General features: G+C 45.9%; 1 protein-coding gene across 11 annotated transcripts in view; it reads left to right on the top strand.

Moving 5' to 3' along the window:
* LOC125954413 (collagen alpha-1(XVIII) chain) overlaps positions 1 to 14,925 on the top strand; it is a 113,561-nt gene that overhangs the window by 63,183 nt on the left and 35,453 nt on the right. For 10 of the 11 annotated variants that reach the window (XM_049684721.1, XM_049684720.1, XM_049684715.1 and 7 more), the window contains exons 5-6: positions 10,023 to 10,091; positions 14,596 to 14,664. In XM_049684721.1, coding sequence (XP_049540678.1) covers positions 10,023 to 10,091; positions 14,596 to 14,664 — 138 coding nt within the window. The remainder of the gene's footprint in view (positions 1 to 10,022; positions 10,092 to 14,595; positions 14,665 to 14,925) is intronic. The other variant, XM_049684723.1, reaches the window with a different exon arrangement.

Raw genomic sequence — 14,925 nt, 5'->3', positions numbered from 1 at the left:
TGCGGCTACTCTTGAGAGGTACTCAAGAAGCTCGTTATCATCCCCCCTTCTCCCAAAACTCTCCCTGCCATTGATGAAGATGCGAAGCATCCTGCCAGGCAGGCCATCGGTCGTCGGTGAGCCACAATGTGGTTAAACGCCGGCTCGACTATGATGCATTAATTTTGCTCCTAGCTCCCACTGCAAAAGGACCTGGCCTGTGCACAGCCCGGCGGCGAACGAGCCGCGAGCCATTCGAGCAGATGATCTGCATAATCTATTTTTAATATCTTTGCGGTCCGGTGTCCGGTTTTTCTGTTTTCCGGGGCCCAAAAGCTCTCGAGAAAGCCTCCTCAAGAGCCTCGCTAAAACTAGCTGCTATCTTTTTGGCATAGTTCAAGATGTTTCGCTTGCCTTATCCCGTGACAAAGGAGCAATATCCGATTGCAGCAGCATCACGGGCAAAAAGAGCTCCAAAAATGGCGTTTGGTATGATAAAGCAGCGAATTGAACGATGAAAAAACAACGATTTCTCCGCTAGCCACTCTCTGGAAGCAGTGAAAAGATACAAATATGACGGTTTTCCTCTTGGATTCCCGCAGGACCCGCATAACTCGACAACTCGAATGCACCGGTTCGGTTGCAATATTTACGATCTCGCAGCTGCAGCTGCTGCGTCTTTCGTTTCAGTGCATTGGAACTCGATTACACGCTACACTCACAATTCTCAAAGGAGTGAAATGTAGACTTACGCTTACGCTTGTTACTGGATAAGGGACATGGCAAAAAGGGCGAAAAAAAAGAGCATCACTGGCAGCGAAACAATCCGTAACAGCATCGTGGGATACGCTGGCCGCAAATAAAACTGCAATCGTCAACCACATTTGGCGCTTCCGCGTAGAAAAATGTGCCCCCCCGGGCGGGGAAAATACTTCCTGCGCCATCGCGCCAACCACTATGGTGCGCCGTTTATCGATATCCCGGTTGCCACTGTTGGCACAATCGAATGCTCATGTGGGCACTCGATTTGTGGTCGCAGTAGCAGTAGCCACGGGAGAATTCGATTCGGTTCGGTTCGGTTGCAAAAACACAAAATGCGAAACCATTTGCAACCGTTCGTAGCATAAAAAATACGCTCCTGGTATGCTTGGCAACAGCGATACATTGTTGCAAAACCGGAATCTTTATCGATAGTCAGAAGTGGAAAAAAGGGGGAAAATAGGATTCGCACTCTGTGTTGGTGTTTTCCGCATGGTTGGAGTTCGTACCGTTGGGATGCTCTGCTTTAGCTCGTCGCTTTTGCGATGCGAATGAACGGTGACACTTATGGAAGGGACCCCGTTACTACTAGATACACTTCTTGGATGGCCGTGTACGGCCCTGACTAGAACAGAAGAGATACAGTCGATAATAAATGAGCTCACGCACCATGGACATGATAACTATGGGAAGGGCAAGACATCCAGATGGACCCAAAACAGAAAGAAAGAAAGAAAGATCGAACTGCTCACTGAACCTTGGCACAAACACCAAATCTTTCCACAAGAGATGCGTGTTCGTTCTGTGTCAAGGGAAATCCAGGAACATAAAGTAAAGAATAGACAGCGCTGCTACGCATTTCTGGTTTAGTTGTTTCGGGGGACTGATACTTTGACTTCAATTTATGGTGTTCCAAAGGCACATGCAATGTTGTCTTCAATGTGGTCTACAATATTCAAAATTGAATGTTATACGAAATCCAACTGCCTGCTTTAATACACCGAATTCACAACCAATTACAATTAAAATGGAATAGGATTACAATCTCATTAGGATTATCAACATTGTATTGAGTGACGGTTTTATGATCGGTCAAAGTAATTGAAACAAGAACACAAACAAGTATTGCGTGTCAAATTGCTAAACGGATGCGCATCGGATCTCGTGCTAGACACGACACATGTTTCCTATCTGTAACCGGTCGCGTGTCAGAAGTAGGACGATCCCTTTTCAAACGCCGGGTGAAGCAGTGTGTGTGTCGAACGTTATCTAGGAATTATTCGATTCACTTTCATCCACACAATCACAATTCATTATGTTGCCACGCCAAGAGATTCTCTTCGTGTGGGAAATAGATATCCTGAACCGTGAACCATCGACCGGTGGGCGCTTATCTTAAACGAGGCAATTGTGGAAATGGACATGCGAGAAACGGAAGCGGTCCACAGAACGCTTATTGCGAGCAACCCGGCATTCAATGTGGCATTGTAGAACACGATAAGACGAACACGAAAACGGTCTAAGGTACGGTCTTGACGTTTAATTTGATGTTCATAATTGATGCACTGCGATCGATCGACAAGATATAGTAATCATATCAGAAAAGCTTTAGTTTCTGTTTAACAAAATCAAGATCGGTCATTCAGTGATCGGTTTGGGTCTCTCGTCTTTTTTAATTATTTTTAAATGAAACATATAAACGGATCGCAAAGAAATAAATGACACCAACTGACTCAATTCATACGAAATCATCACAACGGCAAACAAAAAACTTCGAATAGCCAACCGAAAACGTAGATTATCTTCCAATAGATAGCTCTGGAATGAATGTTTTGCGCCAGCAAAACTAACTAAAACTTTTACTACAGCTCCAATGGCCTCACACCGCTGCCGGCGATTTCCTTTCGCAATCGGGCCGCTTCTGCCGTCCATCCTTCTGATAACGTCACAAACTGCTTTCAGAACCACAATTTCTTCCCATTCTTATCATTCTGAAGATCCTTTTTCTTTTGGCGGTTTTCCCACTAACTAGGTCACACGGATAGTCGTGAATTGAGCATCATCTCGCTGCCAAGAAAAGAGAAGACACAACGGAGAGGAGGGGGTTTTGCCAAACCACAACTTCCCGCTTCGGTCCACGGTAGCGAGAAGTGAAACCGATTTACAGTTTCCCATTAGTCGTTGACTTTATCTTGGCATCCGTTCTGCGAACCGAACCTTGCGAGTTGTCTGTTTGCGAAAGGTACAATCACGAAACAAAACCCTCAGGAACCCCGGTGTGACCGCTAACGCTTTGGACATAACTTTTCGCCGGTGGCGAATCGCGTCTTGATGGTGGAAAGCTTTTCCCGGGTAGGAAACATAAAGAAACGAACATGGATAACCACAGGAACACTGACAATACGCGGAACGTCGCCATGTTGCAACTCAAATAACGATAAAACAACACTTTGCATTGTCCCCATGCAGCAAGATGGTGATGGTGTTCGATTGTCTTGCCTGTAGGAGTAGGATGAATGTGGCCCAGAGGTGTGATTAACTATTCATTTCTTGGGCCCTTCCTTCCCACCGCGAGCGATAGTAATGTAAAATCACTGTTAAACGGTGTTCCCACGTCTTTCCTTTCGCTTTTGAAGAAGGATTTGGAAGGATTTGTGTTGTTTTAGTCTGGCCACATGCTTGAGTGTGCTTGAGATGAGTTGTACATGTCTGGTGTCACGAACCACCCAGAGGCAGCAAAGATAAACATAACACAGAATAAAACACATGTCTATATTCGTAAGGGCCACAACCAGAGTTTTTGTTTAATTTTTTGGCAAATCTGCGTACAGCATGCTATCCACACTTACAACATAAAACGCGTCTCGATGGAAAGACAAACAGCTTTGAGAAGATGTTTGCAATTCATTAGACGCCGGGGATCGGAGCATAACATTTTCCAACAACGCCACTCGGGGATGGATTCAAAAGATCAAAGAAGCCATTGCAGCCTGTAAATCCCCTCTGGTGAATTTGGAATGCTAGAGAAATGGTCACTTTTCGGACTCTTTTCGGACACTTTTCGTCCACAGCCTACTACCAGAGTTGATAAATGTTGTTTTGATATTGATTTTTCAATCTGTTCTCAAACGGGAGCTCATATCCAGCAAACATCTATTCTCTGTCGGCGAAAACGGAAAGGATTCAGGTGGCCCTGTCCTAGCTTCACGCCCACCTGGGACAGTTCCGTTTCCGAGGTGGAAGTGTGCGGTGCGTATGTAGTATATCTTCACACACACACATACACGCACGCGCGAGCACCACCGGATTCGATCGATCGATCGAAATTGGATGGAAATGATAAATGACGTGACGAGATTGGTGTCCCGCGCGTCACCGGATTCGGTTACAGAAACTACGATACGACAGGCGGCGACATATCCGTCCGGCCATATGCCGTACGTGTGGGGCGGTTAACAGGGGACGCAGATTTATACGATTTCGCACTTTATATCTTGCCGGACAGATTGCTTTTTGATTTTGATCGACGTGCGCTATCAGTCTGCAAATGCGAAGCAAACCGAAACCTTCTTCACGAAACAATATAAAATGAAGCACAGTATCACAACCAAGACGAATAAACCTAAATAAACTAAATGGATACATTCAATGACGACTTGGATGCAACCGATCCGGCTGATGATTCGCATCACCACCAACTGGTAAACAGTGAGACAAACATTGCATTCCACAACAAGTAAACCTCCCTTCTGGCCATTGTCACACGTCACCAACACCAACATCACGGCCCAACCGGGAGCGGCTCGTGTGTGATTCGACGAATTTCCTGTTGAGAAGGTGTCGTTGATTGCGAAAGGCATTAGCTACCAAGCTTCCAGCCGTCCATTAACTAGCATTATAGCCCTTCCCCCCTATTAGAGTACAAACACAATCCGGCCTAAAGATTAGCCGGCAAGATTGTATCGATTGTGATTGTGAGCAGCCACCATACCATACCATACCGATGCTGGCGTGCAGAACAACGGCTTCAAACCGGAAGCTAGCGAAAAGGCTCTCTCAGCAATCTTCCAGTAACAACGCACGACCTCTGTTAGCTGCTGTGTGCTCGCTCGCTAGCTAGTTGTTGCTGCTGCTGCTGCTGCTGTTCGACCACCGACCGTCCAGCCAGATAATGAACGCCAACATGCACGACCAAGCACCGGGAGTCTCTCACATGGCCGTGTCCTTTCCGGCTCAGCACAGCCAAGCTCCCATATACTTGGCTTTCCCTAGATAGCCTTAGAGCCAGAGAAATTAACCCAACCTGTAATCCTATTTCCGGTGGCCCTTTTAGGTGTAGACTGGGCTGATTGTTTTTCGTGCCACAAGAACAATAGTCAGATAACTTGTGGGCGGTTGGGGCGGAGGAACCGGCAGCAGAGCTTTGATTACTCATTATTATTCATCGAACCAAGGCGGAAGCGGGAATGGGGCCACGTGTCGTTTGTCGAAACGAAGACCAGCCGCCAATTGGGGCCCCGGAATCCGAAACCAACTTTCTATTTGCACCGCACTGATTGGGCCACTAGACCAGTGGGCAGTGCTGCCCTTCGTAGGTAAGGGTGTGTGTGTGTGTGCAAAGGGCGCTCTATTGATTTTCAATGTTCTCGTTCTCTAATTTGTGAGCCTCATTACCGGGGTCAATTTAATCAACAAGTTTCGCTGATTTGGTTGAGGAGCAAATATTCCCAATCGGAAGCAAATGTAATTCATTTCTTAATATTTGTTTCTCTGCACAGCGCATTCTGATATTCGTATTTGATTTCGATAACAGTTTTAAAGCTTTGAAGTATGTTTACTCTCCGCTTTTTTTCTTTCTCAAATACATGTCTTGGTGCTCAGCTATGTAGCGAATAGATACGCTTAGTTTGTCCCAAAAAACACAATCCTCAAATACGTCCTTTGCTTCGGGGAAACCTCGCTATAATTCCCATTCGAGCACATAAAACATCGTTTTGCATAATAATGAAGGTTCATCCAATTTGCCCGGGGCGCAGTCCACCATAATAATGCTGCTGGCATGCCAACGCTAGCCAACCCCTCCGGGAGGCCCGCCGGTTCCGAAAATGAAAATTCATGTCACCATCAGCATCATCGATTGCCGATTGGATTGGAGAAACACCGAAGGAGCACCGCGACCGTGTTGGCCGCGTTAGTTGGCGCAGGGAATTCTGACTTACTTTCGATCCTGTTCCTCCTCCCAGATCCACCAGCTTTGGCTGGTGCAAAACTTTTTTAACTTTTCGCTCCAGGCCCGCCTCCCATGGCATGACATGGCAGGTAGTCTGAGGTAGGCCGCCCCACACACACACACACACGAAAAGAAGAAGTTGTCTCATTTTTCAGGTCACATGCCAGAGCTCCGGCGGGCATATGGTTCGCTCGAGCATCGATCTCGTTAGCGTGTCCTCGGTAATGTGGTGCTTTGTGGGCAGCATTTTGAAATTCGACACTTTAGTTCGTCGTCGTCGTCGTCGCATGCGACACTTTTTGGGGCTCTGACCTTTCTCTCGTGCCACGGCCAGACGATGGTTTTCATAAAACATGAAATCAACGGGAAATTTATCCTAATGGAACTGCGGCCATAGTTTTCTCCGTGTCACATAAGAAAGAGAGAGAGAGAAAGTGTCGGTGGTGTTGGAATGCGAAGGGTTATAATGGAGCCCCTTTGCCGTGCCTTGCCTTATTCGGGGAATTTTGGAGTATCATCTCACACTCGTAACATCCTGAAGCGTGTTATACGTTGTCACTCTCTGTTGCCGAAGGATATGCTACCAGAGAACCAGAGTGACTGTGTCAGTTTATTATGGTTTCACTATCAACCTTCATTCTCTGTGCGCTTCTTCTGTCAACTGTCAACGCCTGCTACAGAATTGTTTCGCAACAAGAGTTGTGACAATATGATGTAAAATGGAAAAATTTTCTTCCTCCATAAAGTATCATATTTTAAACAATGTGACCTTGAAGTGGCCAGCAATACATCTAATATTATATCGCTAGACAAATTATCCGATTTATCATATGTGGAACAAAACCTTCTTGAGATACCGTGAGAATTGATAACAATCGCTCAGCGAAGCCTTCTGATTTATCAACGGCTCGTGCACGATAGCACGGCACCAACGAAGCGGAATAAATCAATTTCTGACCATAATGTCGTGGTGAACGTCTATTAGAAACCATGATGAACTAAGCCAGGCCCAGCCCATTAGCTCCGCTGTGAACGCGATGAATGGCTAATGTTTCGGTGAGAGAGGGAGACAGAGAGAGGGAGAGGTGAGCAGCAGCCTTGCATAATATGATTTGCTAAATTGAAATGTACAAACAAGCCCGACACTAGCCTCCGTCGACGTGGGTTAGGTGGTGTTAGAACGTTGCTTCACAGATTGCCAGAGATCCCAGCAACCATTGCAGCACAAGTGAATTCCTGCCAGGGGGGGGGGGGGGAGAGAGAATGCAGCCACTTGGCTGGGCTTCACAGGCTTCTGAGCGAGACACCAACCTCACACACACAAAACTGATTTCATTTCAACAACGCAGTCTGCTGCGTGCCATGCAGCCATATTGTCATTGCACGTGCTTCGTTTTCCGCGATGCTACGAGTGGTACAGTGGCACCGATTCGACTTCCAGAAGCGAGCAATCCCGTACCATAATGCACGAGCTTGCATGGTAGGATGTTAAATGAATTCTAACGAGTGCAGTGATGGTGCGATGCATATTGCACAGAACACTACCACCGCCACCACTAGTCTGCCAGTCTGCCAGTACCGCCGGTGGCCATTTGTCTTCGTCATGAAATTGTATTTACTTTCACTGCAGTCCCGGGAGTATGAGCGATTGCTCCGTTGATAGATGTATGAACCTGGAGCTGAACCGGCCGGCGAATGGCGGAGTCGGTTCTTGGAAATCGGTCGCTGGAATTATGAATATGACTATGACGGAGCGGGACGATTGGCTCCGGTTTGACAGAAACCATAATCCAGACTGCCAGCCGTAGGGTCTTCCAAAAGACGAATGATTGATGCACTGCGTGTACTGCACTGGCTTTGTAGCTACCATACGTGACAGTTATACAGTTCGACTGTTCTACATCGTACACTCGTTTTAATATGATAGGTTTCAAGGAGTTATCGCAATAACACGTCCGCAGCGATTATATGGCGCTATCGAACGAATGAATTTCCATGCTGCATCATGATCTACCATACCGTTATTGGCTTTGCATCATCTGCGTCAAGTATTTTTCTCCACATATATTTAATATACAATGTTTGCCATTTCAATCAAATATGGTAACCGCACTTTCATCGCGGCGGTGGTCGTGAATGAGAAACCTAAACGATGTGAGGGCAACATTGTGTGAGGAATGTGACTGACCCCCCACCGTGCACGCAAGCGAGTAAGGGAACGGACCAATCCGTAATACGGAAGCGAAATGTACGCTCGCGTCTCGTGAGCAATATTTCTTCGGAAAGGGCGGCCCACCAATAACCCCAATAACCTTACGCTTGGCCTAACCACCATCCAATCACACACTTGGCTGCACTGGAAGTGAACCGCGTCTGACCGGAGCGGAGCGGTCAGCAGCATCTCGAATTGATTATCCAAATGAAGTTTGTTTGCATCCAGAGACACCGACCGTGCGTTCGTCTCGATCTTCGCTTGGCGCGCTCGTGTGTGTGTGTGTGTGTGCTGTAGGCCCTTGGCCGCTCCCTTGTTTACCTACGTCTCCGTTCGTTCATACTACAACATGCAGCTGCAACAGCAGCAGCAGTAGCAACAGCATCACACTAATCAAAGCATAAACATATCTCTGGCGTACCATCAGTGACGCGATGGCCGCGAACAGCCTCGGTGCCATCTCAATTAGACGCCAAGACGGGCGAGTGTCACGCAATCGCATTCGTTTTCTATCTGCCGGACGCGATTTCTTAATTGTTTTGAGAGTTTGAAGTGCGCCCCCAAACGGACCACTTTACGGGTGGTTGGCTGAGTAGAGCTGGTAGTGGTATACTGGCATGCCAAACGGGCCACAGACCGTTACAGCACAGAGACGCGATGACGTCGGCACAGCACATTGCACTGAGATCTGCCATCATCACAGTTGCGCTTCCGGCGGTCGCGGTTGCGATGGTCCAAGTAGTCGATCGCGGTAAACCATTCCGTATAGACGTTGCCAACGGTGGCAGCCTACTATAGGTTCAAACCTTCTGCGGGGTCCCGTATACGTCAACACAAACCGCACCGCGACCGGTAGCATTGGGAATTAATTTTCCTCATTTTCACCGACCGTCAACTTGCGCCGCGGAGTGATTTACTCATCGCCAGATTAAGCAAACGTTTTTTTTTTGAGGCCACTCGATGAACATCGGTTTCATCCGTTACCCGAAGATGTGGTTCGATGTTGCGTGCCTTGCGTGGTGGCGGTTGACGTAGAGTGACATTTTGCCGCTCACCATCCACCCCGGAAACGGAAGTTGGTTGGACATTGTTCCGGTGATATTGTGTGCACGTGCAAGTTGCAGACCATAATCGAAACCAGAGCATCCGTTGCCAAACGGGGACATTCGTTTCAATTAGTGTGGTACCGTCAACTGGACCGTACCGGATTGTGTGGATTATGCGTATGTTTCCATGTGCGCATCGGGAGGGAGCCTTCGAATGACCGAGTGCCGAGCGTGTGCGGAAGGCTCGAACAGTTATTTGGAGTTTCCAAATCAGTGAACTCGGGGGCTCGGGATGTTAATACCAATCTGTCAGCTGTGGTTGCGAAATGTGACAAATGGTTTCAAATTCCGGTGCAAATGGTTACCGAAAAAAAGCAGCACTTGAAGCGCGTGCGATGTGCAAGGAAACGTAAAATCATTTCCACGGCGGTTCAAGGAGTGTCAAGAGTGAACCGTTATGCGTTCTGGAAGATAAGTGGCGACCAAATGTTGATGGATACATGAAGGATGTATTTGGAGCAATATTCTAATGAAATTGATTTTCAAACGACAGAAACCAGTCAAGAAGTTTTGTCTTTATGAAAAAAGGAACCTCAAAGTGAACGGCAGTCTTTACAAACTAAGCATAATAATACTATCTACAATAACGGTCGTTCAGAGCAAATCGTGTCAAGCTGCAGAGCGTGGAATGCCGGAATAGATGTTTGAGCACCGGAGCAGCAACGAATCGCAACAAAACCTCTGCTGCACCCTACTCTAAATGTCGCATCTAATGTACATTATCCTTATCATCCAGGGACAATTCATGTTCCTGAAGATCTTCGGTAATCCGGAAGTCGTGAACGTGGAGTGTAGCAAGACACCAGTAAGTAAAAACTATAAAGCGGAATGAATGAACGCAAGAGTGCAATGTGATGGAATAATTCATATGACAATGGTTATTGACTAAGAATGACTTTGGATATTATTATTAATCAACATGGAAAACAAACATTTACTTTATAGCAATACACAATCGCAGCAACATTTCCATTGTGATGAGATTCCAAATTATTTACTTTAAGAGCATCTTACCAAAGTTTGCTTTCGGGTCGCTCGCTCGAATTTCCAGCAGTTGTCTCACGACGACGGTTAGTTCCTGATTGAAAATTGTCGTTTTCTTCTCCACTCAATAGTCTGCCGAGTAGCCAAGAAATAGCATCACCGAGAAACGAAGAAACAGCTGGTGATGCTCAACTTGTGTCAATTCTCCGGGCAGCTATTCAAGCATCGTTGGCCGATTTTTCCTATTTCCACTGTACCAGTCATTTTATGCGAATTGCTTTTTCGCTCGTTGTTCTACTGCGGACGGATATAAACACCATCGGGAGCAGATGTTTTTTGCCACGCAGCTCGCAATTGAGCGTTGAGCGGTACCTTCAAGTGCTCCAGTGGTCTTTGGCAAACGATTGAAGTAGCTGAAAACTCTGCGTTACAACTGCAGAGGGAGAACGTCTAGTTTGTTCCATTTTTCGACATAGAATCGAATGAGCGGATGCTGCTGTTCGCGGTACAACATAAAACGAAGAACTAAAACAAGACTCATTATGCTCTTGAAACTGAACATAGTGCATTCTATTTTTGCGGGCTGCGAGATGTTCTTCTCGAAACACAAGCGAACATGCAGTACCCATCGCTGTTAAACATCATGTTCTGCATCCTCACTGGATGGACTGCTGCTGAACCGGTTGGTCAGTTTATTGAACATCCTCCCACGTTGCAACCTTATGCTCCTGCAGCGAACATACTTTTAGCGGAAAATTAGCTATGTAGGTGAGAGGGGATGCATTATACGGCAACATCATACAACATTCCATCGTTATCCTGCTCTCCGTTGGCCACAACAAAGCGAACTGGATTAGTTGGGTGATGTTGGGAAAAAAGAATTTGAAATTTCTAAAAAAAACTTAATAGGACTAGCCGAGCAAAAGCCTTTCGTGCGAGTTATCACAACCGCACCGCAGTTAAATGGCATTCCACACTCATGACTGCGTTGAATGGAATGCAATATGGCTTAATTTGACGTTTAAATGGAATTTGCTATGGCTTATTCAAGCATTCGTCCATTAGAAATTCTGTTTGCTGCCTTAAAATCGTTTGTATGTTCAATGAAACGCTATAGAAAAATGAAAACATCATCAACGCCTTTTGAAGCTTTGGAACAATTGATATGTCCCAGCATAGGATTATTTCTTATAAATCTAAATCGGCATCCAATCACGCGAACATGGGAAACTACTCGAAAACACATTTCTAATCCATTACAAATCCCCATAAACTGTAAAATGTATGCCATTTATTTCGGTAAGAGGCCCTTGACCATCTCGGCTGAGATATTTCTATATATCTCGTTTAGAATGTTCACGGCCGCAATAACATTCAGTAGCAGTTTTACTATTTATCCAAGCGATTCCACTTCAACCGTTCTTGAAGGCGACTCCTTCCATCGCTACCTTTCTATATCTCGGTTCACATACGTTTTCCCATTTTTCTTCCTTCATCGCACTGCGAAGCCGGAAGATGAATGGTTCCATTGAGTTGGTACTGCGTCAGCACATTGAAACCGATACGGAGCGAAGCGAATGCCATGACCGTTCTTTCGTAAAAGCTTTTCCCCGGACAAACGCCCAAACGGCAAATTTGTCCCGGAAAAGTAATGAAAATGAACAGCTTCCTACGCATTCAGCGGTGCGTTTTGAAACAACAAAAACAAGATCGAGAAAAGAACATTTAAAGAAGAATTCCCAACACAGCATCGAACTCGATCCTAAGAGCTACCGGATTGTAAAGGGCTTCAACGGTGTAGCGCGTTTACTCAGCAAAGTTAACACCAGCGCAACGGTAAAGCATTTCAATCAATTTCACGGAATTCCCAAACAAATCTAGCGAACATGGAAAAGCTCGCTAGCCGTCTCGTGCTCGTGATGTGGATCACATTCATCTGCTCCATCAACTGCTGACTGTATTTGAAAGAAACACGAATACCGCTGCGCCCGGGAATACGTCGCATATTATTTAATTTCTTCCTGCCAGCGTCTTGATGTGCATACGGAATGAAATTCAATTACGTTCTTCCGACTTGAACAGCAATGAAACGAACTCAAGCCACGAGTACAACCGGTCCTTGGTGAACCTGGTGTGCTGCAAAGACCTAGAGGTCTGGTTGGGACTACTGGATACGCAGTCGTGGCGCAAGCGGAAAGGCCTTGTGATGCGATGACGCGAAACAGTTCTTGCGTTTCCCAGAAAACGTCCCGCCCGGTGCGCCGCGCACGTGAGTGGAAAGGCATCCGACCATTCAGCGGTACTCCAAGTGGATTTTCCTGTACCTTGTCCGTCTTAGTCGCCCGGAACTCGGCACGTCTGCTCGGCTTTGGCAAATGCGTCCCTCCTTGTACCTCCGGCGCAAAGCTACTACGCCACAATGGAGAAAAATTGCCCACTTCGCGCAGACCGACCGAGAGTGCGATAACAAAGTGCTCCGGATCCGGATAAGGGAAGAAATGGCGCCAAAAACCCATCAGAGTGTTGAGCGCAAAAGCATGATCGAACCCCAGAAGCCGACCGATAGGTACGGAGCAGTGAGCTCCACTTCACAATCTAAAGCGATCCTCCTTCCGGTGGATGGTGAAGAGCCGCCGCTAACCGTTCCGTCTTCATCTACAGCACCACCAGAGGCGGGACGTCAGATGATCCCTTATTCTCGTCCAGACATGAAATCCGAGCGTCATCAAATTAATGATAACAGCAAGAACAAATTCCGCAACCGGGGATCGTATCGTTTCGCCAGACTACATCGAGAGAACCATCCGGTGAGGATGGAAACTCATCAAAAACCAGAGCTGAAGCAACGAATAGGGATGTCTTACACTTATGATGAAACGCTTTCAACCCTCGGAATCCGGATGCTTCCGACCCTCGCCCCACGTCTCATCCTACGTAAGAGAGAGAGAGTAACAGTAAAAATTGAAATTTATAGCCAAACATTCGTAGTACACACGGAACTAGCGATCGACAGGAGCAGAAGCGAACGGCAAGAAATCTCCGTTCAGTGCTCTGAGTCATGAAAAATGTCTCCATTTTTCACATTCGTTCATTTCTGCTCAACCGTCGAGGCCGGAATGGAACCTCTTTCATGGCCAAAAACCGGCGTGTCGGAAGCAGACAAACGGAGAACGCCGGAAAGGAAAAGTATTTGCTCGATTCATCATCATCCGTTTCCGGGGTACTCTAAAGGTCACCACGGATGAAGCAGTACGAATCAGACTTGCCAGCAACTAGGGTGTCAGTAACAAATCTTCTTGCCTGCTGGCCGAATTCCATCGATTCGCAATGGAGTGTTGAGAAGAAATTGGTTTGTAAAATGGAGGGAATGTTCCTAAAACGATCGTTGAACCGATTCCGTATCGGCCAACCCGTCGGTACTCCATCGAGTTGTGTAGGTCACAAACGCGGTGGTTCTACTTTAATTTTGACCAATGGCACGTACGTCGATTTCATGCGTCGTGGTTTTCTAGCTAAGGTTGTAGCACGTCAGCGCAGACCAACTTCCGGCGTGTGAACGTTCTACCTGTGCCAGATTCGTCGAAGGCAAAAATGTTCCAGTGCCAAAAAGCCATTTTTCGGGTTTTAAGTTTGTTCTTGCTCAACTTCGCAGACTCAGGCATTCCTTGAAGCGAATGAGTGTATTTATTGAGCACCAGGTACTTTGCAGCCGTCACACTCGAACTCTGCTTGGGACAAGAAGTCTTCCAACTGTGCTCGTATGAGAGTAAACTTTTTCGATTCCGGCTTCTATCCAGCGTTTTCCTTTTTGGGAAATATTGTTCAACAGAAAACCGCGGAATTGAAAATCGACACCAACATGCCCGTCACTTGATGGATCAACGCTCTGGGTCTTTATACTCCAAAACTTCCCCGTACCAGGTGTTTTACTTCGAGTTGAAACACTCTCTGACGAACACTGTGAAGGAGTGTTCGTTAATTCATCTCTTAATCACCATCACGAAATTAGTTGGTTTAACTTATATTACTTTTTTAAAACACAAACATTCTATACGGTACATTAATTTTTTTCTCACTCGCATCGATGTGTTTTGTTTTACATATGAATATTAACCTTACCTTTTCATGAGCACTATCTCATGCTTTTCATCGTCATTGATGTTTATATGTACTTGGGGTGCTTTGTTTGTGTATCGTAGCTTTAAAAAAACTATATCCTTTCGTAGGTTTTCTCTAGTTTTACGCTTTCTTATGTTGTTTTTATGTTTTTTTTCTTCTGTTTTTATTTATTCCTTCAAAATTTTACAATGGCTCATTTCGTGTAGAGAATAAACCCAGGGCCTACTGAGGAGGAACCATCTATTGAGGATATTTCTAATGCTTCTGAGATCAATGTAAGTACGGTGCATGCGTGTTGTGGTATATTTATCACTTTAACACTTCCACTTCCACGATTTTTTCCCGAAAAGATTCACTCAATTCAATACGCATTGTATTTTCGCTTATGTAGAAATTGGTTCGTTAGCGAAAGTTCATCACATTGTACTTTCTTGGTTTTGCCAAATTTGCTGTTAAAATGGCTTTAGTTATCATGTTAGTAATATCTCCATATAAAAACAACGTCTGTTCCCAGGTCAATTAGTAGCTCACGATAT

This window comes from Anopheles darlingi, chromosome 3 (genome assembly GCF_943734745.1).
Source record: "Anopheles darlingi chromosome 3, idAnoDarlMG_H_01, whole genome shotgun sequence".
NCBI lineage: Eukaryota > Metazoa > Arthropoda > Insecta > Diptera > Culicidae > Anopheles > Anopheles darlingi.
This window is presented reverse-complemented; position numbering and strand designations above follow the sequence as displayed.